At 41.7% G+C, this 25,208-nt stretch overlaps 1 protein-coding gene across 5 annotated transcripts in view; it reads right to left on the bottom strand.

The window, feature by feature from the left end:
• The window catches only part of FAM172A (family with sequence similarity 172 member A), a 369,694-nt gene that overhangs the window by 116,796 nt on the left and 227,690 nt on the right, over positions 1-25,208 (bottom strand). For 4 of the 5 annotated variants that reach the window (XM_029056677.1, XM_029057209.1, XM_029057094.1 and 1 more), the window contains exon 9: positions 4,566-4,682. In XM_029056677.1, the coding sequence (XP_028912510.1) occupies positions 4,566-4,682 (117 nt within the window). Of the gene's footprint in view, positions 1-3,919; positions 4,046-4,565; positions 4,683-25,208 lie in introns of those variants that run through there. The other variant, XM_029056932.2, reaches the window with a different exon arrangement.

Genomic DNA, 25,208 nt, shown 5'->3' with positions numbered 1-25,208 from the left:
GAACCAGAACTAAGGCCAGGGAGGCTGAATCCAGCAAAGTCCCTCCTGGAATGCTGGTGGGGTGGAATCAGAGTGACAACCCCTGAAGTCAGGATTTCAGTCACTGGAGAAAAGAGCAAAATTCCAAAGGATCAGTGAGAGAGAGTGTTGAGATCTCGGGCTGGCTTCCTCCCACAGAAGGAAAAGACCTCTGGAACCAAGAGAGACATAGCCAGACACTTCCCTGCTATGCGGCATTTGATTTATTAACAGTGGAAGATTGGATCTAGCATTGCCCCACTGGGGAGAATCTTAACTATGGCTGTGGAGGGCAAAGCAGCTGTGCATGGTGAAACAGAGCCAGGATTGGCTGTTCTAACTCATGGCTCCTGAAAGTACTGATGGATCTCAGAGGCAGGGGCGGGAGGGAATCAATCTGATTTTAGGAGCCTTTAGTTCGGCAGCCTGGACCGCCAGAAAAATGCGTGACTCTCTGCCAGGCCTGTCAAAAACTGCCCACCACTTCTTCTTGATTGAACAGCTGCTGGCCATTCTCGGCTCTACTGGAAGGTTCATTAAGGCAGCAAGGGTCTTAGGCTATATGTGGGTTTTCACTGTGCTTCACCGCAGAACAGAGCATTGGTGAGCGTGAAGAAGTGGCCCGGCTGTGGCTGTTAGGTTGCGTTTGAGAGGGGTAATAGAGTGGTGTCATCTGTGACCACACTGCTGGTATGACCCACCACCACATGGTCTCGCCTCTACCTCTTCTCGGGTTGGATGGCTACCTCCTGCTGATCCAGTATGGAGTAGGAAAAGTGGATCATGAAAACTACTTTCATCTGGGGGAAACCAGCCTCCTTGGATAACCATGTCCTAAGGAATCAAACCAGAAAATCTCCCAACGAATAAGGTCATTTCTCCCACAACACTGTATTCAAGGGCCAAAATAATGGCCCAAGGCTCAGTGCAGAAGGGAAGACCACTCAGCCTTAAAAGATGGGGTGACCTTGGAGGCTACCTGAGGATACTACTAGTCCAGCCCTAATCAGCCTTTAAGTCAGAAGCACCTATGCCTTGCCAGAGACTAACACACCTTCACTCCCACGTCCCCATCCTATACAGGTGGTTTCTGTACATTTTTAACAGCAGTTGCCTGGTCCTTGAGTAATGATTATTCCTAGCTTGAAAGAAAAATGGTCAAAGAGGCAGAGTTCTGCCTGGAATCCTCTGCATGCTGGCTGGTTGGTAGAATACGTCTGTACTGAGTGCACATTTGCACGGAGAGGCTTCATGCCAACAGCCTCAACAGCAATTATTTTTGAAAATCCGTGGAAGGTGGGAGACAGAGAAGAAAAAGAAGTCATTTTCAAGTTTTTCCACATAAGATTGGCAAGTTCAAGATATCAGTCTACTGAAACTTCAATGTTTAGTAAAAAAATTGGAGCAGATATCATCAGCAAATATTGAAATTAGCATAGAAGATAATGGAAACATGGGTTATCCAGAACAAGTTCAATTCTAGTAGGCGTTAGGACCACGACGGGCACTTCTCATTATATTGACGATGTTGATAAAATAAATGTATCAATTAATATGCTTGATTTTGAACAGGTCAGGGGATATTATCTGCCATGGCTGCACAGGCCTTACAAACACTTGAAGCAAATTTTCCTAGAGAAAATTCCATTACTTTCCCACATCTGCATGAGGCAAGTTAACGTCAAGCCTCAATTTAACAGTAGTAGACAGGATTACAACTTCAGAACAGTTCTCACTGCTGCTCAACTCATGCCCGGAACCTTAACGTCAGCAAAGGTCTCCCACCACTCCAAGGTTAGATGACAACTCCAGGCCATAAAAGGACTGGTCTTCATAACCCCATGGCCATTTTGGGGAAAGCTCACATCTTCCAGTCCCTTGAGCAGGAGTTGACTCTTAGTTCTCTAGCTCCAATGGAAGTGGGATTCTCTGTACCTGCAGTGGCTAGTGTTAGCCTTGGGCTCCTGCCCCCGTGGTTACTACTATAGGCCTGGGCTCTTATTTGCACTTAATAATAACAGTATTTGTTAAGCACTTACTGTGTGCCAACTGCTGTTCTAGGCACTGGGGTTGATACAAGGTAATGAGGTTGGGGCTCACAGCCTAATCCCCAATTTACAGATGAGGTAACTGAGGTGCAGTGCAGCCCAAGGTCACAGAGCAGACATGTGACGGAGCTGGGAGGAGAATCCACGTCCTCTGACTCCCAAGCCCGTGCTCTTTCCACTAAGCCACGCTGCTTGAACAGCAGGCACAAGGCAAGTATCTCAGTGTCTGCATTTATCATTCTACCCATTATCCTCTCCTTCCTCTCTGCCATTTCTTGCGTTTTAGGTCTCTTCCTTTGCTGACCTGGTTCTATCTCTCTCCCATCTGCTCCCTTCCCCAGCAGTAGTTCCCCTAGTAACACTGCCCCTCAGAACTACAACACCAACTTTACTTTGTACTCAAAATTAAAATGTGTATCTATGTCATCATGAGTACCAAAAGGACAAATGGAGCTGCCCATTAACCATATTCCCACTTTATAAACCAATTGAGAGATGCAGTAAAAATTAGTGAGGACCAAAAAAAGTACGAAAAAGGGGCAAGAAAAAAATACATCTTCTTAACTTGTAAAAATTTAGGTTAATGCACTGGCAATTACAGATAGATATTCAATGAGAAAGATAAGAAGGAATAATGCTGAAAGATGTAAGAGGTGTTACAGTAAACAGACAATGGAGAAGTGTGAAAGTAGTAAAAAAAAATTCCAGGGTAATTGTGGCTTGAGCCCAACTGAGGTTTTGTTTTCTCCTGTAGGATAATCAAGTTATAATAATAATAGTAACAATAAGATTAATAATAAGCCCAATTCTCCCATCTGTAGAGACTAAGGGCATCATAATGCACTCTTGGGAGCTGTTGAGGAGAAAGTAATTTCCCTCACCCTCTTCTTATTCTCCACTTGAAGCAGCATTACACCTATTTGGCAGCAAAATCACTCTCCAGGTTACTGAGGGTGCCCTTCTCCACATATCCTTAAGATAGCTTTTTAAGGAACTCAGAAAAGATGAGGCAAAGGTGTGGAAAATCTGATGGCAGTAACACTCCTCACACTCTGTCGCTGGCTACCACACGTAAGGATGCCATATCCCGTCCTTGAGCTCTGCACAGTTTGGGAATGCGATCTCTCCCTCCATTTAATTAGCACAGGCATCCATTTCAGGATGTTTGACAGCCTGTCCTCTACCTTTGATGAGGGACAAACCAGGGTCAATGATAATAAGGATAGACTATTTTTTCTATAAATTCATCTTCTGAAGACCTCAGAGTTTTTTCCAGATGTCATTTAATTAATCCCTGCCCACTTTCAGAAAGGGAGATAGTCTCTCTCAATGTAGGGAGATTGGGTGAGACTGGGTTTAGAATATTGATTCAAGTTATTAAAAGTCATAAACAAATTGGAGGAAGTCCAAAGAAGAACAATAAATGATTATGTGCCTGAAAATACTGGGCTTGGAGAAATAATTCCAATGAATATTTATGCTGTTAGTCTAGAAATGACAAAGAAGTACAGATGAGGCATGTAACCTGTTTACAGCATTAGCAAAATAAACGCCATAAAAAGCAGATGAGCTTAGTAGGCAAATACCTCCAGCAGGAAGTATGGGATGAATGTAAGAAAAGGAAAACTACTAGAGACAAGCTCGGTGAGGCATTGTCTAGTTTTCAATTTTATGATCAGAACTCTCAGCGTTGGTGGGATTTTACTGCAGCAAGACGGCACAAAAGGTAGACAAGTGAATGGTGAATCACTAAAGTCAATGGGAATGGGTGGGGGTAGATTCTCACACAAATAGGAGACTGTTTAATACCATGCTGGAGAGGACATATTTTGGGGAGAAGAGGAATTCTGATGAAGAGTGATTTTTTTTCAGCTTGTAAAAAAACTGATCTTTTTTCTTTGAAAAACCTTGAAAAATCCAGGGGGTTGGTTGGCGAAACACGAGTTGGTAGGCCCGGGGGCGGCTGCGGCAAAGCAAAACTGAGAAAGAAAATTTCATGAATGACGTGGGCCAACTACATCCCCCTTTGGAAAACAGCCACCACCAGCCCTTTTGTTCTGAGCTCTGAGGATTGGTTTTCTTTTGACCACACTGGCAATAGAGAATCAACACAGCTAGGAGAGGCATCAAGTGACCTCCTTTTAGGAGGCAAAGTAGGAGCTAGAGCCTACATTAATGCAAGTCTCTCCCCTGCAATTAGAAGGCTCTGATTCTAAACAGCTAGTGCCAAAAGTACACATCGGGAAAAAATATTTCCTAAAATTGAAACCTTCTTCCAAGATTCAATTCCTCGCCCACTCATTATCTACACAAGGAAGAAGGGATGTAGCCACTTTTTCTTTGTTTTGACTCATGAGTTTGTTCCTCAGCAGCATTTCCATTTTGTTTGTGCATTTCTGCGCAAGGACTCTCTCGAAATGTTCTATCCCAAGTAAATGGGGGTTCAGGATGTAAAGATTCCCGCAGAGAATACGAGCACTTCAAAAAATTCACTCTCACCTCTCTCATCCATTCTCGAATAGTTTTGCCAGCTTCTTGATGCCATACATTGTGAACGGAGTCTGTCAACGCCACAGCAGTTACCTTACTCTTTACATCTGCTTCTCGTTGAATCATCTGTTTAAAAAGAGGAAAATAAAATATTGGCAGTAATTTCTCCTTGCCTCCGAAAAGATGTCTGCTCAGTCCCAGATAATGATATTCAAACAATGCAAACTCATTACGTCCTCCAATTTTTTTCAATACTAGTAAAAACAAACTCTGCCCTTATGTAGAAAAGTGGAAAGACCAAATATTTTCTTCTGCCCAATTCCACTTAGGTATCAGAACTATGGCGTCCTACTCTTTTCGAGGTGGCACGACGATTCCAGGATTCAAGGGACTGTAGTGAAAAATTGGAGGAGTCTCTGAAGACACTTTTTACAGGTTTCTTTCACTCCAGATTTCTGGGTTTCAGGAAAGCACATACTTGTGGTTCACAGCAAGCAACTCATGACTAACATCTACTAATTTTCCATAGGTTGTACATCAGGAAAAAAAGCAGTTTTGCTGTAACCTGTCACAAGGTTCCTTTCTTTTTAGATCCAGTGTAACCACCCACTTCTCCCAGATCTTGTAACTCTATGCTGTCTCAAATATGCACAAAAACCTTTCTCTTTAGAACCTATGGATATGGATATGGATATGGATATCATTTGGCTCGCCAATACACTGCTTCTGTTGATCAACCAAGGCACTTAAACCTAGATCTAAAAAAGTTATTTCTATAAATATTATACTATTTCTGAAATAAAGTCTGGATTTGTATGAAAACAATGAGGGACTCATCAGCGGCATGAGAGATAAAGAACTGAAAGAGAATAGTACTGTGTAAAAAGAAGAGAGAAATGGTTTTAATCTCCTATGTAACACTACTGACCTTAATTTGAAACACTGAAAGAGAGAGGCCCTAATGAAAAATTATAAAGTACAGTACAGTAAATTGCAGTCCTGAATGCCATAGTAATATCTTCATTATTAGTTTGTATCAAATGTCATTTTCCCCTTCTAAATTCTTCCTGTGTCGATGGAAAAGAACAATTTCCCTGTATAAAGCTGGCTATCATTTATCATCAATCTCTATAAACTATTTTCCAGAAAAATGTAATGCTGCACTTTTCAAAAACAATGGAAAGAAACTGAACGACTTTACACATCTCGGCTTCTGAGATGAACACCGTAACCTATACTTTTGATACTGAAGCAATATTTGTTGACATTCTGAATAAAAAATGTCTCTTTTTTGATTTCCTCTAAAGGCTACATATGCACATCCTCTCATTGAACACTACTTAATGTTAATCCAATTCATTGTTAATGCTGTGTCAGCAGCATTTCCGCATCTTAAATCTCGGCATCTTATATTTTCTGCTTTTCTAATGTGTTAAAATCTTAAAATCAATGCTGGTTATCAACCCGGTATTGTGACTACAAAATATTCACCTGCAACACCAGTGTTACTTTCAAAAAGCATAAAACGGTATTTTGATTTAATACTTCACATTTATTATTCAGTGGTACACCACTTGTATCTGTCACAGTCTAGATTTAATTTTTAAAAATATTTTCTTTCCTCTTGAAATAAACTGGCATTTGGAATATGAAAACTTAAATCAACACTATATAATAAAATATTTCGACAATGAGGAATTTAGCTGGCAAAGTACAAACCTCTATCTTTCTGCATCACTTGCATTTTGCAAAGAGTAGCACTTTCCAGAGGCCTGAAGTAATTGTTGGAGGCTACAGAACAAGGACATGTTCTTGGCTTTTTTCAAAACCATAATAATTGTTTTACCTAAGAGTTGGAGCTCCACCACTTGACAAAGATTATATACTTTCCCAGGATAACAATAGAGTGCCTATGTATCATGGCTGCATCCAAAACTGCTAAAATAAACGAGTTTCAAAAACCGACTTCAGCATCCAACCAGTGATTTTGGGGGTTGAAGGAAACAACGAACGATCCTATAATCTCCTAAACTTAGAAGTCAGCAGGTGGCAGAATCAGTAGCCCAAGGGGCCTGAGGTTCCTCACACCAGTCTACCGAAGCTGCATTATTTCGCAGGCAGACCCAATCTGGTTTAAATAGTTGCTCCTCTCATGGTCAGATTGGTCTCACGTGACCTGAAATAAAAGGTAAATACTGAGGCAGCCCCACTGAGGGTGTCTTTACTCTTTGATCCAGTAATTTCAGGCAGTGTTCAGGCCCTTAGTAGAGTGCTCTGCACACGGTAAGTGTTCAATAGATACCATAGCCTTGGTTGACTAGTTTTGTCAGTATTTCTCAATCTGGGTGTCTGTGGCCCCCGTGGGACCCGAAAAGGTGTTCTGAAAGGTGAAGTCATGGGTTTGGAGGAGCTGAAGGGCAGTTTGAATATGGGAGGGCAACTTGCTAGCACGATCTCCAGCCTCAAGATGATTGCAAACCTTCCTACTACATTCGGTTGTCTCCCACTACAACCCAACCCACTCCGACACCAACCTACATACTGTTCCTCAATCTCATTTCTCTATCCACTGGTCCCTTGTCCTCCCTTCTTCATAGCCCATAGGATGCAGACTAGGTTTCGCAGGACAAGCCGGGTCTTAGGCAAGAAGAAAAACTAACACCACCACCTGCCTTAGGAACTTCAGATGTTCCTCAGACAGCTCTGAAGTGGAAAACAACTTGAGCTGGCCAGATTTCATTGATCAGGATTCTAGAAACTTCCTGAATCACTCCATGGTATTTATTGAGTGCTTCCTATGAGCAGAGCACTATCCTATGTGCTTGAGAGAGTATAATACAACAGAGTGATAGACAAGTTCCCTGCCCACAGCAGGCTTACAGTCTAAAGGGTGTGAGGATCGGATGTGTGGCTACATATAGAAACATCTGGGCTTTCAGGGCCCTCTTCTGGAGCTGTAACTAATGGTGAGAATATGCTGGAGAATAAAGTGAATTCCAACTTAACAAAATACATGGATTTGTTCCATTTTTTAAACAGATTGAAGCAACTCTGAGTTTAGAGATGGAGGGCAGGGATATTCCAATACTAGTCACAATGAGTTTAAAAAATTCTAGGTAGAAATTCAAAGTAATTACATTTTTATCAAGGATCGACTCCCAACAGGTACCGTGAGAAGCAATGTGACCTAGTGAATAGAGCACGGGCCTGAGTTCTAACTCCAGCTCCGCCACTTGTCTGCTGTGTGCCCTTGGACAAGTCACTTTACTTCTCTGTGCCTCAGTTACCTCAAATGGAGTTTAAAACTGTGACCCTCATGTGGGACAGGGACTCTGTCCAACCTGATTAGCTTGTAATCCATCCCGATGCTCAGTTCGGTGCCTGGTACATAGTAAGCACTTAACAAATACCATGAAGAAAACCCAACAACAATTTTAAACTTTTAATAATGAAAATAATGTTAAGCACTGGCTCTAGTGTTTCATAGTGACACTTCATTTAGGTATGGCCTTGCTTGTCTCCTCCAGGCAACTACTGGGGTCACAACAGCTAAATGAAACTCCACATATAGCAAAAACTTGAATACGCTGATCCGACTATCCTTCTAGAAGAACATTTCAGACCTCACTATCTGTGAAGATTGAGAAGTTCAGATGAAATTTGCAAAAACAAAATGGGCAAAAGTTGCAGGTCTACTGAAGGAAGTTGGCTATGGAATTTAAATACTGCTGAGACCATAATTTGGAAAATTATTCAGAAAAACATATCAAATCCACCATAAGACTTTGGAGTGGATAGCACAGACTATTCACTTTTTCTACGCTAACTGTGAAATGCTTATGATTCCGTATGAAGAGGGCTTTGTTCTGTTTATCCACTTAAGAATTAAAAGGGTGATTAGAAAACCATTCACCAGTCTGAGTTCTAGTACCCATTTTTCTACATGAGCTGGCAGCAATTATGTCAACAGCTCATTATTCCTTTGTGCCCCTTTAGTTTGAGAATGGCAGCAGTGACTTGGGGCTCAAGTCCTGTAGTGCTTATGTAAATCACCACACCTGCTACTCTCCATTTCTTGTAGCATTTATTTAGCCCTTACAAAGTGCAACGCACTGAATGAAACGCTTGGGAACTACAACAGAAGGATGACACAGGTTCCTTGTCCACAAAGAGCTTTCTCTGTGCCTCACTCAATCAGTGGTATTTACTGAGCGCTTGCTGTGTGCAGAGAACTGAACTAAGCACTTGGGAGAGTATAATACAACAATATAACATATATTCCCTGCCTCAGTTTTCTCACCCATTAAGTGGGGACTTATCTATTCTCCCTCCAGATTTGACAGTGCATCCCATGTGGGTAGGGATTGTTTTTGATTCAATTAATAATAATGTTGGTATTTGTTAAGCGCTTACTATGTGCAAAGCACTGTTCTAAGCACTGGGGGATACAAGGTGATCAAGTTGTCCCATGTGGGGTGGGGGGGGTCACAATTTTAACCCCATTTTACAGATGAAGTAACTGAGGCACAGAGAAGTTAAGTGACTTGCCCAAAGTCACACAGCTGGCAAGTGGCGGAGCTGGGATTCAAACCCATGACCTCTGACTCCCAAGCCCGGGCTCTTTCCACTGAGCCACACTGCTTCTCAATTACAATGTTATCTATCCAGGCACTTAGTACATAGTACTAAGTGGTACACAGTACATGGTACATAGTAAGAGCTTAACAAATGTCACCGTTATTCTTAATATTACACCTAATATCAATAATAATAATGGCATTTGTTAAGCATTTATTATGTGCCAAGCACTTTTCTAAGCACCAAGGGAGATACAAGGTAGTCAGGCTGTCCCACAAACGGCTCCCACTCTCAATCCCCATTTGACAGATGAGGTAATGGAGGCCCAGAGAACTCAAGTGACTTGCCCCAAGTCACCCATTTGATAAGTGGCAGAGCCAGGATTAGAACCCACGACCTCTGACTCCCAAGCCCGGGTTCTTTCCACTAAGCCACACTGCTTCTCTAATGATCACTCTTAGTATTATATCTGAGTGTAATTCAATCTCTTGGAAATTGGAGCCTCCTTACAAAAACCTCGCTACTCAACTGTGGTTGCTTATCTCCCCTTTGCCACGGGGAAGACTTGATAGGAAGGAAGGGATCGTCTTTTCTCTAGGGGTTTTGCTTGCGAAAAGGGAAGATGGGCTGGCCACACCTCGGAATTGTCTATACAGAGGGAACACCTGATACAGAGGCAGGTGGACAGTGCATCCCAAAGAATATGGGATCTCTGCCCTTGTCTTTGCCCTGTTCCTGTTCATTCATTCATTCAATAGTATTTATTGAGCGCTTACTATGTGCAGAGCATTGTACTAAGCGCTTGGGATGAACAAGTCGGCAACAGATAGAGACAGTCCCTGCCGTTTGACGGGCTTACAGTCTAATCGGGGGAGATGGACAGACAAGAACAATGGCAATAAATAGAGTCAAGGGGATAAATAGAGTCAAGGGGATAAATAGAGTCCACTTCTTTTGGAGCACTCTCCCAGGAGTTCTCTTTTTCTTTCTCTTTATCTCTCTCTCAATGGCCAAGATATTTTTAGATGTCGCCCACTGTCTAGGGCCAGATCTAGTGGATTTTATCCCCAATTCTCCATGTGAGGAGGGGACAGAAAGAGCATGCAAATCCTTGGAAGCTTCTTTTCATTAAATTATAAGTTCCTTGAGAGCAGGGAACATATGTGGCTTTCTTTTTCTTAATAGGTGGTCTAGCATTCAACCGGTGCTTCATAATTTCTATAGTTGGAACAGATATTCACAATGCGAATATCGTCCGGGAACTCCTGGGGAGGAGGAATCCACGTCTACTCACTCTACTCCCCCAAGTGCGTAGTATAGTATCCTGCACCAGAGGACGCACTCAGTACATTCTATCGCTTGACTGGAATAACAAAAGAGCAGAACTCTGAAATCCTTGTTATGTAAATGTACATCCGGTTCTCCTAAAATGTGGGGGTTGCAATCTTCCAACACCCCACGTTGTGCTGAAGTACTCTCAGTGCCTGATGCCTGTACGCATATGCACAAGCTGTTTCTTCTGACATCATGGCATCCTGCATCCAAACAGGCTTGCGTTGCTGGACAAAAGTTCTCTAATTTCCTATCAAGGGTCTAGCCAAAACGCACAGTGAAAACAAACATTTTGGCAGAAGTGGTTGTTCGTCCATATAGGGCTCACTGAATTGCTTGCGTTGAGATTTATGTTTCCAACGCCTAGTGGAAGGGAAATCTCTGGTAGGTAAAGAGGAAATGAATTTTCTGGTAGCTTAATCAGCTATTTTGAGAAGGAATCATTCTTCTGGACACGAAGACGTGGGACTGCCTGCTCACCCAACCATATTCCCATGACCGCCGGGCTTCTGCCGATCCACGTCTCCAATGCAGAGCTATCTGTAAGCTCCCAAGTCATTTGTGAGCGTTTCTTGATTTTCTGATAATTCTCTCCCACCTGAATAAGCCTTTTTAAAAGATATTTCTGGATTTATTTATTAAAATCAATCAATCAATTAAGGGTGTTTATTGAGTGCTTATGATGTGCACAGCACTGTATTAAGCACTTGGGAGAGTACAATTAAAAGAAGAATAATAGCGTCTTTATAAAAGGATATCAGGTAGAATTTCTGCACAAGCTTCTGCTAAGTTTAGGTCCCCTAAGGAATACATAGATAAGTGGCTCAGGTGGCTTTAGGATGGTGAGTAGGTTGGGCTAGTGTTAATATTTAGTGATTTCTGTCACAATGCAAGAGGGATTGTGGAAGTAATAATAATAATAATGATGATGGTATTTGTTAAGCACTTACTATGTGCCAAGCACTGTTCTAAGTGCTAGGGTAGATACAATGTAATCAGGTTGTCCCACGAGGGGCTCACAGTCTTAATCCCCATTTTACAGATGAGGTAACTGAGGCACAGAGAAGTTAAGTGACTTGCCCAAAGTCACACAGCTGACTAATGGCAGAGCCAGGATTAGAACCCACAATCAAGTACGGATGGGACGTTAGAATATACATTCCACAAACATCTGTAGTGATAATGATAATAACTGTGGTATTTATTAAATATTTACTATGTTATCAGTGGTATTTATTCAGTGCTTAATTTTTCATGGTATTTTGCTCTGTGTGCAGAACTCTTGAGAAACTACAATACAGCAGAGGACCAAGATAATCAGGTTGGATGCCGTCTCTTTCCCACCTGAGGCTCATCGTCTAAGCAGGAGGGAGAAACTGGCTTTGCTTCCCTATTTTACCAACGAGGCACAGAGCAGTTAAGTAACATTCAAGGTCACACAGCGGGTAAGTAGCAGAGATGGAACTATGAACTCAGGTCTGCTGGGTCCCAGGCCCATGCTCTTTCTATTAGGCACGCTATTTCTTGATATCATTCCAGAAATAACTGGGGCTAGGCGTATTTGTCACTGGGTCACTCTAAGGCACCAAACTTACTGCTATCCCATAGTTTTTAAAAAGTAAAGAAGGGTGCATTCTTCTGGTTGATGATTGCTCTACTCCTGAAGCTCAGACATCCAAGTAATCCTCCTGTACGAGTCACTGCAGTAATCTAGTAATACTATTTATTATGCAATAATAGTATTTACTCTTCGTATTACTCTACTGCAATTATTGTTTCTATATTGCACTTTGCTTGTACAGCTTGTATGTCGAGTGAAAACCACACGGTTCTGGTAAGCAGGAGACCTGGGCTCTAGTTCCGATTCTACAAGTTGGGGAATGTCGACTGGAGCTATTTCATCAGTGGCGAAGGTTTCTGATAGAGCTGGCTAATGAGGGTGGTGAAGATGGTAGCGGTTACCAAGGCAACCGCTTGCTGGGTTACGGTGCTTTTACAAAGAAATTCGGCACTATCCTGAAGTCCTTTTCAGCCTTAAATGGGTCCTGCGGTGGTGGGGGGGGACAAAACACCTACAGGGCTTCGAAAATAGTAAGCGCTTAATAAATACTATCATTATTATTTTTGAGAAACATGTTTTGGATGAATCCTGGGGTGAGCCTTTATTCCGCCACACCTGAAAGAAGTTGTTGGAGTGCAAAATTACACTCATCCACAATTTAATTACTACTGACTAAACTGCCATACACACACGTAACACAGATGCAGAGCAAGCCCCATAAAGTGATATATTTGGGTACAGGAAGCTAATACTCTTAAAAGAGCCAATCTGAAAACTTAGGTTTCTTAGTGCACGCTGATCAAAGCATCAACTGTAGCGCGACTATTATGACTGTATAGAGATTGATAAATCATCACTGCAGATAATAGTCACTTTAGGTGGTTATGCACAAATATATCAGAGCAGCTCCCTCTAGAGCTCCAGGAGTTCAGGCTTGCCATCTCTTTTCTTACCAGCTAAGTGTCTTTTATGATTCAACCTGGACCGTAGGAATCATGTTTACTTGGTCTCCGCATGGACCTTTACTGAATGGACTCAAAAAACTTCAGTCAATGAATAGAAATCTAAATATAAAATGATACTTTTTGTAATTTCGTTAAAAAGAATATAGTAGCCTCTATGTGGGAAACCCTCAGTTTTCCTACTTCGGGCGGTTTTTCTGAGGTGTTTTAGAATTGTAATATCGTGCCACAAGACACTGATGCCACTTTATCTGTCTGAGGCACATTCATAAGGATCAATAGTTTTCTCCAGCGTACAGACACGACGTGGTATCACCATCTCAAATGAGGGCCTTGTTATGTGTAACTACGATTTCTGGCCCCATGAAGGACAGGTTTCTATATCTAATTCCTACCAGTAAACTCTTTCCCAGTGCTGTAAAAATCAATCAATCCATCAAATTTATTGAGCAGTTACTGTGTGCAGAGCACTGTACTAACTGCTCGCGAGAGTACGCAATAACAGTTATACCCAGTAAGTGCTTAATAAATACTGTTATTACTACTTCTAAGAGGGTAGCCACTGACAACCTTCATGGATACTGAGCCTTGAGGAAAAAAGTGACACAAGCATTACCTGGATGATCTGATGATGTAATCCACCTGCTATCTTGAGGAAGACACACGATTTGGCCAGAATCGGCCCAAATCTCTTGGAGATTCTTATACTCCCAAATGCTCTGTATAAAGTCCCTGGTATAAATCTGGGTAGAAGGGCAAGGGATTTGAGTTTGGCAGCGAGGACAGTGTTGAGGGCAGTGAATTGTCCATTAAGAGAGGGAAAGTTGTGGAGGAAGCTCAAATAGGCCATTACAGTCTTGGGTAGGTGGAAGGGGGTCTAGATACAGAGGGTAGAGAATAGTGTTGTGGGGCGGGGGGAGAACAGGTGATGAACAAAGATGAACAAAGATTATTATTATGTTTTTTGTTAAGCGCCGAGCACGGTACTAAGTACTGGGGTAGAAATAAGTTAACCACGTTGGACACAGCCCCCGTCCCATATGGTGATCATAATCTAAATTGGAGGGAGAAGATATATTTAATCCTCGCTTTACAGATGAGGAAACTGAGGCACAGAGAAGTTAAGTACCTAGCCCAAGGTCACACAACAGGCAAGTGTCAGACCCAGGATTAGAAGCTAGGTCCCCTAACTCCCAGGCCCAAGCTCTTTCCGCTAAGCCATGCTGCTTTTCAAAGATAATAGGAAAAAGCCGTATTTATATGCGGACAAATGTATTTGGCTCTATTCTCTCCTTTTTGGACTTAAAAATATCCTAGCCCTCTGCAGGGACAATAATATATATTTTTAGGAATCCCGCTGTTGTCTCATACAGGGAAACTTTGTTCTGATTGTTTTTCAATAGATCGGGCTGGTTTAAATGTTCCTTGTGGGAAATCATTGTGCAGAAGTAACCTTGTTTTTTGTGTCCTTGGCTCAGACTTCACGGCACAAATGCTATATGTGGGAAAACACTGCAGAAAATGGGTGCGCATTATTATAAAGTTTCATTACATTTTATTTGATATGCACAAACAGAACTCACGCCGGAGTCTATATAGCTGTAAATGTCTAGATAACCATGTCATTTTCGAAAGGTCCCAGAGTTCAGAAACGAAGAGCTAAACTCAGTGCTGTGTCTCCCATATGGGCAAGCAGTCTCACACCCTGGTTATTTAAACTTCAGCAGCTGGATTTCTACTACAGCAACGGGAAAAGACAACATTCACCTTCCTGGACTTTGAAACTTCAGGTTCATTTCTTGCAACCTTTGCCTAACTTCAGGAAGGAAAAGCCTCTGAGTAGGCAAGAACACTCAGGGATAGGGTATGTAAACTGAAACTTTTGGGGTCACATGCACTTATGGACATAACTCTCCAGCCACCAGTTAAGCCGTGCTAGTTATGATTTATTATTACAGGCAGCCAGAAGAGAGCTGTAATAACTTCCTTTTCCTTTCCTGCTTAGATGAAACCGCCACGTGTAAGATCCTTGAACAACAAAAATGTGTGTGTATGCGAGGTTGAAAAAAAACAACTCACAAATGATTGACAATCTGGAAGTTTGGGAAAAAAAAGCTCACACTTAACAAAAACATCAAACCTGAGAACAGGAGATGGAAGTTTGAAAACAATTACACCATATGCAGGAAAATAAGTAGCACCTTTTTGGCAGAAAAAAAAGGAAAATTAAAAGTGAGAATAGAAACAGAAGACTGTATGTTGAATAGAGGCTTCAAAACTCATTATTGGTGAAACGGTTTTAAACAGAATCAGAAAAACTTTAGTTTACTGAATAGTATTACATCATTGTGTTTAGGGATTAATACGACTATTACTAATAACAATGATAATATTTTAAGTGCTTACTATGTGCCAAACATTGTACTAAGCACTTGTATCTACTAAGATGATACAAGATAATCAGGTCCCTCATGGGACTCACTGTCTAAGCAAGAGGAAGAACAGGACTGAATCCCATGCTGCAGATACAGGAACGGAGGCACAGAGAAATGAAATGACTTGCCCAAGGTCACACAACAGAAAAGTGGTGGAGCCGGGAACAGAACTCATGTCCTCTGACATCCAGGCCCGAGCTCTTTCCACTAGGCCCTGCTGCTTCCCAGTATGTGTCAACTATGGATTTAAACGTAACAATAAATATTTCAAATAACTGCAAGAACCCAATTCAGAAAATTAGGAACATTTTAATATGAGTATAAACATGGTGAAAAGATTTTATATATAAATGTTCAGATCCATCATATTGAGAATTAACTTTCCCTCAAAAGAAACAAAGAAATAAATCAGCAGGAATATTCACAACATACAAGGTAAAATCACATATTTTTATTAAATGATAAGTATCATGATAAAACACAAAACATTATATAAATTCGTATTCAAAGAATCATCAATGCTAACCTGTTGTATTAAACTTTTCTCATAAAGGAATACATTGGTTCACCTGAGAATCTCAATATGAAGAAGATCCTCAGGGTCATGGAGAGTTCAAGCACTTTAGATTTTAAATGACATTATTCAATCAATCAGTCAAGTGCATTTATTGAGTGCTTACTGTGTGCAGGGCACTGTATTAAGCACTTGGAATAATAATTATGGAATTTGTTAAGCGCTTACTATGTGCCAAGCACCGTTCTAAGTGCTGGGGTGGATACAGGGCTATCAAGTTGTCCCACGGGGGGCTCACAGTCTTAATCTCCATTTTACAGATGAGGTGAACAAGGCCCAGAGAAGTGAAGTGACTTGCCCAAACTCACACAGCTGACAAGTGGCGGAGTTGGGATTAGAATTCACGACCTCTGACTCCCAAGCACGGGCTCTTTCTGCTAATCCACGCTGCTTCTCTTATACAACATAACAATATATCAGACACACACCCCTGCCCCCAGTGAGCTTAAAATCTTGATAGGAAAACAATCTAGACAGGAAGACAGACATTAATATAAATAAATTAATTAATTAATTAATTAATTATGGATATGTATATAAGTGTTGTGGGGTTGGGTGGGGGTGGTGAATGACGGGAGCAAGTCAGAGAGATGTAGAAGGATGTTGGAAGAGAGGGAAAGAGGGCTTAGCCTGGGAAGGCTTCTTGGAAGAGATGTGCCTTCAATTAAGCCTTTGAAAGTTGGAAGAGCAATTGACAGTTGGATATGAAAAGGGAAGGCATTCCACGTTTGAGGCAGGACCTGGCTGAGAGGTTTAACATGGAAATTCAATGTGGAAATCACATAAAAAACTCTGGAAAGTCAGATATATCCTGGATTAATTCCCAGGATATTGTCTTCCCCGTGGAAGTGTTTCTATGACTCTATAGAAATATTTCAAGTTTTATATGTCCCTCCCTTACCATATCCCCAATTCCATCCTCCCTCTCCATATTTTCTATTAGAACAAGGACCCACTTGCACAGTGGGTACCATGATATAGAATTCCATTTTCATGGTCCACCTAGTTATAACGGTTTTTGAGCTCGTAATATGGGATGAGATGGATTAGCAATGATAAACTTAGAAGATATATTTTCTACATGCATTGTTTTTAGACCAGATGCTTAAAATGCATTTCAAATATGAAAATTTTAGAAATTCAAATGGGCTTGAATTTATTTTTAACAGTCTAACTCTGGTATCGATTCTGCCTTACTGAACAATTTCAAAATAGTTGTGTATTTCATAAATTGAGAAGACAATATAAGAAAAAATCACTTTCGGCAGTAGAGCTTTTTTTTTTTTTTTGGGGAGAGGGTTGGGACGGAGAGAATGTGGATTTGCATGACCCTCTTCACTTTTACTCAATGTACACCTTCCCATTAGCTTCCTTTATTGAACTTCATTCATTTTTTGGAAATATATATAAGCATAAACAGAAAATACATCCTCCCATTACAGTGTTTAGGAATACTTTAGATCTCTTAGGCTATACCTATAAAGTGGTACTGGGAGCTATTTTGTAGAAAGAGCTGGCAGATTTGGCAATATATTTTAAAGTGGCTGTTTGGACATCTGTTAGACAGCAGGGTCACAGCCGAAAGGCAGCTTTAAAACTCTTATAAGCAGGCTTAGCTAAAAGGGGAGGAAAGGACCAGAAAAACTACAAAATCCAAAGCGCAATGGGCTGGTTTTACCTATACCTCCCAGCAGCTTTTGTGGCACTCTGGAAGAAACTCTCCGCCAATAGTGGAAGAGCTTCCCCAGAGGCAGGGCAGAGTTTTCCTCAGAGGGAATTGAGGAAAAAGTCTCAAGTTTGTGTGGGTTGCTATTTTTTAACCACATTGGCTGCTTCTGATCTGTTCCTGGTTGGGACCACACCAGAAGAAGAGTTCCAGATGGCAAAGTTATTTTCTCTCAGCTTAAAAATTATACCTGGGGAAAAGGTGAGCTAATTTGGGGCTATTTTGGTCAAAAATACATTTTCCATCTCTTCACCCAAGCAAAAGCCATAGGCCACCCCTGTGACCAAGCTTGTGGTGAGTGACTTTTGGTAATCAGACAATATAACATTGCATTTCTCGCTCCCAATTTCTGTGGTTTAAGTATCACCTGTAAAACTCAGTCTGTATATTACCAGGTTGGTATTTTTTTCCAGTTTACAATATTGATTGAATCTAGACTTTGGCCATTTCTCTGTTGAGAATCTGGTGAAGTCATAATTTCGGGGTCTTTGCAGAGTTAGCAGATGGATCTTGGCTAATAGCTATATATCCCCATTCTATCTGTATTGTTCTGAATATGAGGTGGACTCTATGTTTGTCCTTTTTTTTTTTGTCATTTTTAGTTTGATTCAGGTGTAAAACAACTAAAGGCCAATCTCTATCCCCCAAAGCAAAAAACTTCCAAGTCTAATAGCATCCTGCTGCAATATACTTCCTCATATGCCTCTTCTAGTAAAGAGGTTATTTGATGTTGGTAGATGAAGCAATCAATTAATGATATTCATTAAGCACTATTTGCAGAGCACTGTACTAAGCGTTTGGGAAAGTACAGTGTGAGTTGGTAGACATGATCCCCTGCCCAAAAGGAGCTTACAGATGACTGCATCCTAGGCTCACATTGCTTAGGATCCTTTATTGATAGTTGATATTAGTATTGTTATTAGCAGCATGGCTGAGTGGAAAGAATATGGGCTTTGGAGTCGGAGGTAGTGGGTTGTAATCCCGGCTCTGCCACTTGTCAGCTGTGTGACTTTGGGCAAGTCACTTAACTTCTCTGGGCCTCAGTTTCCTCATCTGTAAAATGGGGATGATGACTATGAGCCCCACGTGGGACAACCTGATCACCTTGTAGCCCCCAGTGCTTAGAACAGTGCTTTGCACAGAGTAAGCGCTAAACAAAATACCAGCATTAATAATAATGATATGTATTAAGCACTTACTGTGCCAACTACTGTACTAAGTGTTAGGCCAGATAAAAAATAACCAAATCAGACGAAGTTCTCGTCCCACACGGCTCAAGATACGGTATCTGTAGCAAGTGCGAGTTTCAGGAAAACTGAACGCTACAACTGTTTGAATTTTAGTGCCATTTTACTGCCCATTCTGTCATTTGATTTTTCTACTCCTTTGTCTATCCTTGCATCGTTAAACAGTGTGCTGCCATAGCAACAGAATTCAATTACAACCCTCGATTCTGTATTGTAAATGACTGTGTACACTGATGGTGTATACAGTTTTGTGGGTGTAGACTGAAACTTAACCCCAGTCTCCTTCAAGCTAGTCTACCCGTAGAGCTTTGTTGAGTCACAAATAAGGCTCACTGTCATCCAACAGGCCTTCTTGTGATTGCGCTTCTAAAACCAGTTAACAGCACATACGAGTTCCTATGTGACTGAGTCAAGGATTTTGATGATGCTTTTAGAGTGCTGAGTTACATGAGTTTTCCAGATATCCAGAATTACATCTGATACAAGACCCCGAGTTCCTTTTTGTATCTTCAAGCATATCCTCAAGAAATATTGAATAATTCCGGACCTAAGACCCTGAATTACTTCATTGGTAGTGTAGGAAGGATATTACTATTAAGAATTATAACAATAATAATAATTGTATTTATTGATTATGCATCAAGCACTGTACTAAGCCCTGAGGTAATAATAATAATGGTATTTGTTAAGTGCTTACTATGTGCCAAGCACTGTTCTAAGCACGAAGTATTCAGGTTGTCCCTCGTGGGGCTCACAGTCTCAACCACCATTTTACAGATGAGGTAACTGAGGCACAGAGAAGTTAAGAGACTTGCCCAAAGTCACACAGCTGACAAGTGGTGGAGTTGGGATACGGACACATGACTTCTGACTCCCACGGAAGATACAATGTAAGCAGTAGTGGTAGATACAAAAGGCTCAGTCTAAGAGGGAGGGAGAATGGGTATTTAATCCCCATTTTATGAGGACAAGGAGGCTGAGGCCCAGAGAAGTGAAGTGATTTGCCCAAGGTCACAGAGCAGACGAACGGCAGAGCTAGGAGTAGAACCTGATTTGCAGGGCCTTGCTCTTTCCAAAAGGCCATCCTACTTCTCAGGGTGGGATCTCTCGTATCTCCCTCTGTAGCCCGTATCTCCCGTATCTGTGGGGCAGGGACTGTGGCTGACCTAATAATAATAATAGTGGTGGTCTTTGTTAAGCGCTTACTATGTGCCGAGCACTGTTCTAAATCCTGGGGTAGATACAGGGTCATCAGGTTGTCCCACATGGGGCTCACAGTCTTCATCCCCATTTTATAGATGAGGGAACTGAGGCTCAGAGAAGTTAAGTGACTTGCCCAAGGTCATTCAGCAGACAAGTGACTGTAGGCAAGTCACTTAACTTCTCTGTGCCTCAGTTACCTCATCTGTAAAATAGGGATTAACTGTGAGCCTCACGTGGGACAACCTGATGACCCTGTATCTACCCCAGTGCTTAGAACAGTGCTCTGCACATAGTAAGCACTTAACAAATACCAACATAAGTAGCAGAGTCGGGATTAGAACCCATGACCTCTGACTCCCAAGCCCGGGCTCTTTCCACTGAGCCACTCTGCTTCTCTAATTAACTCGCATCTACTCCAGTGCTTCGAGCAGTACTTGTCACATAGTATGCACTTAACAGATGCCATTACTATTATTATCAGACTAATCCCTTCCAATTCCAATGCATTCAACCACATCATTATGGAGGAATGTAGATTGTAAACTCTTTAAGAATAGGGATCAGTCTACTATTTTCTACTCTCCCAAGCATTAAGAAAGTGCTAAATAAATAAATACTATTGGCTTAACGATTAATTGATTGATTGAGAAGCAGCCCGGCCTAGTGGAAAAAGCACGGGCCTGGGAGTCAGAAGGACATGGGTTCTAATCCTGGCCCTACCACTTGTCTGCTGTGTGTCCTTGGGCAAGTCACTTAACTTCTCTGGGCCTCAGTTCCCTCATCTATTCAATGGGAATTGAGACTGTGAGCCCTATATGGGACAGGGACTGTGCCCACCCCACTTATCTTGTATCTACGCCAGCGCTTAGAACAGTGGCTGGCACATAGTAAGAACCCAACAAATAGCACAATTGTTATTATTAATTATTGATTTTGGAACACTTTTCAGGGCTGGATAACATTTTAGTAGCTACCGGAGCCCTGTTCTACAAAAGGAATAAAATACTTTTGGGAGGTCCACAGACTCTGTAGTTATTGAATTATTTCCCTAACTTCTGCTTCTGATATATAACAAAATGAAATTGGTAAGCTGCCAAAATCATTTCTTTAAGGATTTTTTTCCCACCAGTGGTTGCCCATCCACCTCCGCATCAAACAGAAACTCCTTACTCAATCACCGTGCTCCCTTTTACTTCAACTCGCTGTTCTCCTACTACAAGCCTGCCCAGCACACTTCACTCCTCCAATGCCAACCTACTCTCTGTACCTCGATCTCATCTATCTCACCGCCGACCTCTTGCCCACGTCCCGTCTCTGGCCCAGAATGTCTTCCTTCTCCATATCTGACAGACCATCACTCTTTCCACTTGCCAAGCTTTACTGAGCTCTTTTCCTCTTCCCCCATTCCCTTCTACGTCATCCTGATTTTCTCCATTTATTCACTCCTCCCTCAGTGCCACAGTAATTATGTACATATCTGTTATTTATTTATATTAGTGACTGTCTTTCCCTCTACACCGAAAGCTCTTGTGGGCAGGCAATGTGTCTCCTAACTCTGTTTTACCGTTTTATTGTTCTCCCCAAGAGCTTAGTACAGTGCTCACCATTCAATAAGTGCTCAATAATGACAGGAATAATAATTGTGGTATTTTTAAAGTGCTTACTATGTGCCAAGCACTGTACTAAGTGCTGGGGTGGATATAAGCAAATCAGGTTGGACACAGTCCCTGTCCCATATGGGGCTCACAGTCTTAATCCCCATTTTGCAGACGAGGTAACTGAGGCACAGGGAAGCTAAGTGACTTGTCCCAGGTCACACAGCAGACAAGTGGCAGAGTCAGAATCAGAGGCCAGGTCCTTCTGATTCCCAGACTTATGCTCTATCCACTAGGCTATGCTGCCTCTCAATACATATGATAGACTGTCTCTGAGAGAAGTAAAGACATATATTTTAATGATAGTATTTGTTAAGCACTGGGGTAGATACATGGTTATCAGGCTGGATGCCATCCCCATCCCACATGGGGCTAACAGTCTTAATCCCCACTTTACAGATGAGCTAACTGAGGCACAGAGAAGTGAAGTGACTTGCTCAAGGTCACACAGCAGGCAGGTGGCAGAGGTGGGATTAGAACCTAGGTCATCTGACTCTCAGGTCCGTGCTCTTTCGACTAGACCACACTGCCTCAATCTTGTGTTGTGATTATGCACGGGCCCAACTGCATTCTTCAGGATGCTATGAAATTATTGAAATTCTGTGAGTTCACAAAATCGATCATACTTATTGAGTGCCTACTGGGTCCAGAGCGCTGTACTAAGCGCTTGTAAGAGTACAACACAACAATATGACAGGCACATTCCCAATATATCCAGTCGACAGTTGAGTCACCGTCCACTATCAGTCATTCAGTCAATCGTATTTATGGAGTGCCTATTGTGTGCAGAGCACTGTACTAAGCACTTGGGAGAGTTCAACACAACGATATTAACAGAAACATTCTCTGTCCACAATGAGTTTACAGTCTAGAGGGGAGCTAGACGGAGACTAACTTGGATCTTTGCAGGAATATAAAGCACTGAGGTGCCGAGACAATGACCAGAGTAGGCAAATTTCTTGATTTTCTTCTCTAAAAAGATTTGGCAACATCTTCCAAATCTTGTAGCATCGCCTTACCACTTTGCATTTTTTAGAAAAGTAGATAAAATAGTACTAGCCCCTTCAACTTTAGTGCAAGGATTTTGGAATGTATGCGATCGGGTCTGAGAGTTTTAATAATAATAAATAATAATGTTGGTATTTGTTAAGTGCTTATTGTGTGCAGAGCACTGTTCTAAGCACTGGTGTAGATATAGGGTAATCAGGTTGTCCCACGTGAGGCTCACAGTTAATCCCCATTTTACAGATGCGGTAACTAAGGCACAGAGAAGTTAAGTGACTTGCCCACAGTCACACAGCTGACAAGTGGCAGAGCTGGGATTTGAACCCATGACCTCTGACTCCCAAGCCCAGGCTCTTTCCACTAAGCCACGCTGTTATTGAGTGCTTACTATGTGCAGAGCACCGGACTAAGCACTTGTACAATTTGGCAACAGATAGAGACCATCTGTAATCTGCTGCTTATACCCTACGATGTGCAGATGTGAATAAGAATGGGAGGAATTTGGACAGTCTCCAGAAAAGAGCAACATAAATCAATCAATCAATCAATTAATCAATCGTATTTACTGAGTGCTTACTGAGTGCTTACTAGCACTTGGGAAAGTACAACAGAACAGAGCGGGGAGACATATTCCCCACCTACAATGAGTTTACCATCTTGAGAGGGAAACAGACATTAATGTATATAAATTAAATTACAGATATGCACACGAGTGCTATGGGGCTGAGGCAGGGGGGAATAAAGGGGGCAAATCCAAAGGCAAGGGTGATACAGAAGGGAGTGGAAGAAGTCGGGGAAGGCCTCTTGGAGGAGATGTGTTTTTAATAGGGCTTAGAAGGTGGGAAGAATAAATGTCTGTCTGATATGAAGAGAGGGAGTTCCAAGGTCAAAGGCAGAATGTAGGCAAGGGGTTGGCGAAGAGAAAGACAAGAGAGAGGTACACTGAATAGGTTGCATTAGAGGAGTGAAGTGCGCAGACTGGGTTGTAGTAGGAAAGCAGAGAGATAAGGTAGGAGGGGGCAAGGTGACTGAGTGCTTTAAAACCAATGGTAAAGAGCTTCTGGTTGGCAAGGAGGTGGATGGACAAACACTGGAGTTTCTTGAGGAGAAGAGAAACATGGACTGAATGATTTAGCAGAAAAATGATCTAAGCAGCAGAGTGCAGTGTGGACTGAAGTGAGGCCAGACAGGCTGCAGGGAATTCAACAAGGAGGCTGTTGCAATAATCAAGATGCGAAAGGATAATTCATCCAACCGTATTTAATGAGCGCTTACTGTGTGCAGAGCGCTTGGGAGAGTACAATATAACAAGAAACAGACACGCTCCTTGTCCACAACAAGCTTACAGTCTAGAGGGGAGACAGACATTAATATAAATAAATTACAGACATGTACATAAGTGCTGTGGAGTTAGGAGGGGGGATGAATAAAAGAAGCAAGTCAGGATAACACAGAATGCAGATGGAGAAAAGGAAAGGAGGGCTTAGTCAGGGAAGGCTTCCTGGAGGAGCTGTGCCTTCAATAAGGTTTTGAAGGAGGGGGGGAGAAATTGTATATCAGATTTGAGGAAGGATGGTGTTCCGGACCAGAGGCAGGACATGGGCAAGGGGTCAGTGGTGAAACAGACGAGATCGAGCATAAATGCTTGGATTAAATGTAGTCGCAGTTTGGATGGAGAAGAAAGGGTGGATTTTAGCAAGATTCCGAAGGTTGAACCGACAGAATTTGGTGACACTGAATATGTGGGGTGAATGAGAGAGATGATTCAAGAATAAAGCCAAAGTTATGGGCTTATAAAACAGGGAGGGTGGCGATGCTATCTACAGTGATGGGAAAGTAAGGGAGAGGACAGGGTTTGGGTGGGAATATGAGGAGTTCTGATTAGAGGGATGAAACATAGTAAGGTCCAAGAAATTGAAGTGGTTTAGTCCAGTGAATCAAGGTTGAAAGCGAGTCAAATGTTACCTTTCATAATTTTTTGAATAGTGGTGGTTATTAGAAGGAGGCATTGACCTGTCTCTCTCTCTCTCTTTATATATATATGCACACACATATATATGCATATGTATAAAATATATTTATATATTAGTCCTTAAATACTTGGGTGTAATTTAATACAGAAGCAGGTAGTTGGTTGTAAACTGAATGATTTCCATGCACTGCATGCCTCTATTGCCATGGGTTAGCTAGTTTATTTCTTCACTTCTGGACAGATGGATTAGATAGACAAGCTAGTATAAATGGACTTCAACTATAGCATGAGATTTAGTTTAGACATGAAAGAGTCCTTCTTGATGGCCAATGAAGGTAAATACCAAAGCCTCATCTTGTAAATGTGATTTTTAAAATGTGTGTCTATTAAAAAAATAATGAA

This window comes from Ornithorhynchus anatinus, chromosome 1 (genome assembly GCF_004115215.2).
Source record: "Ornithorhynchus anatinus isolate Pmale09 chromosome 1, mOrnAna1.pri.v4, whole genome shotgun sequence".
NCBI lineage: Eukaryota > Metazoa > Chordata > Mammalia > Monotremata > Ornithorhynchidae > Ornithorhynchus > Ornithorhynchus anatinus.
This window is presented reverse-complemented; position numbering and strand designations above follow the sequence as displayed.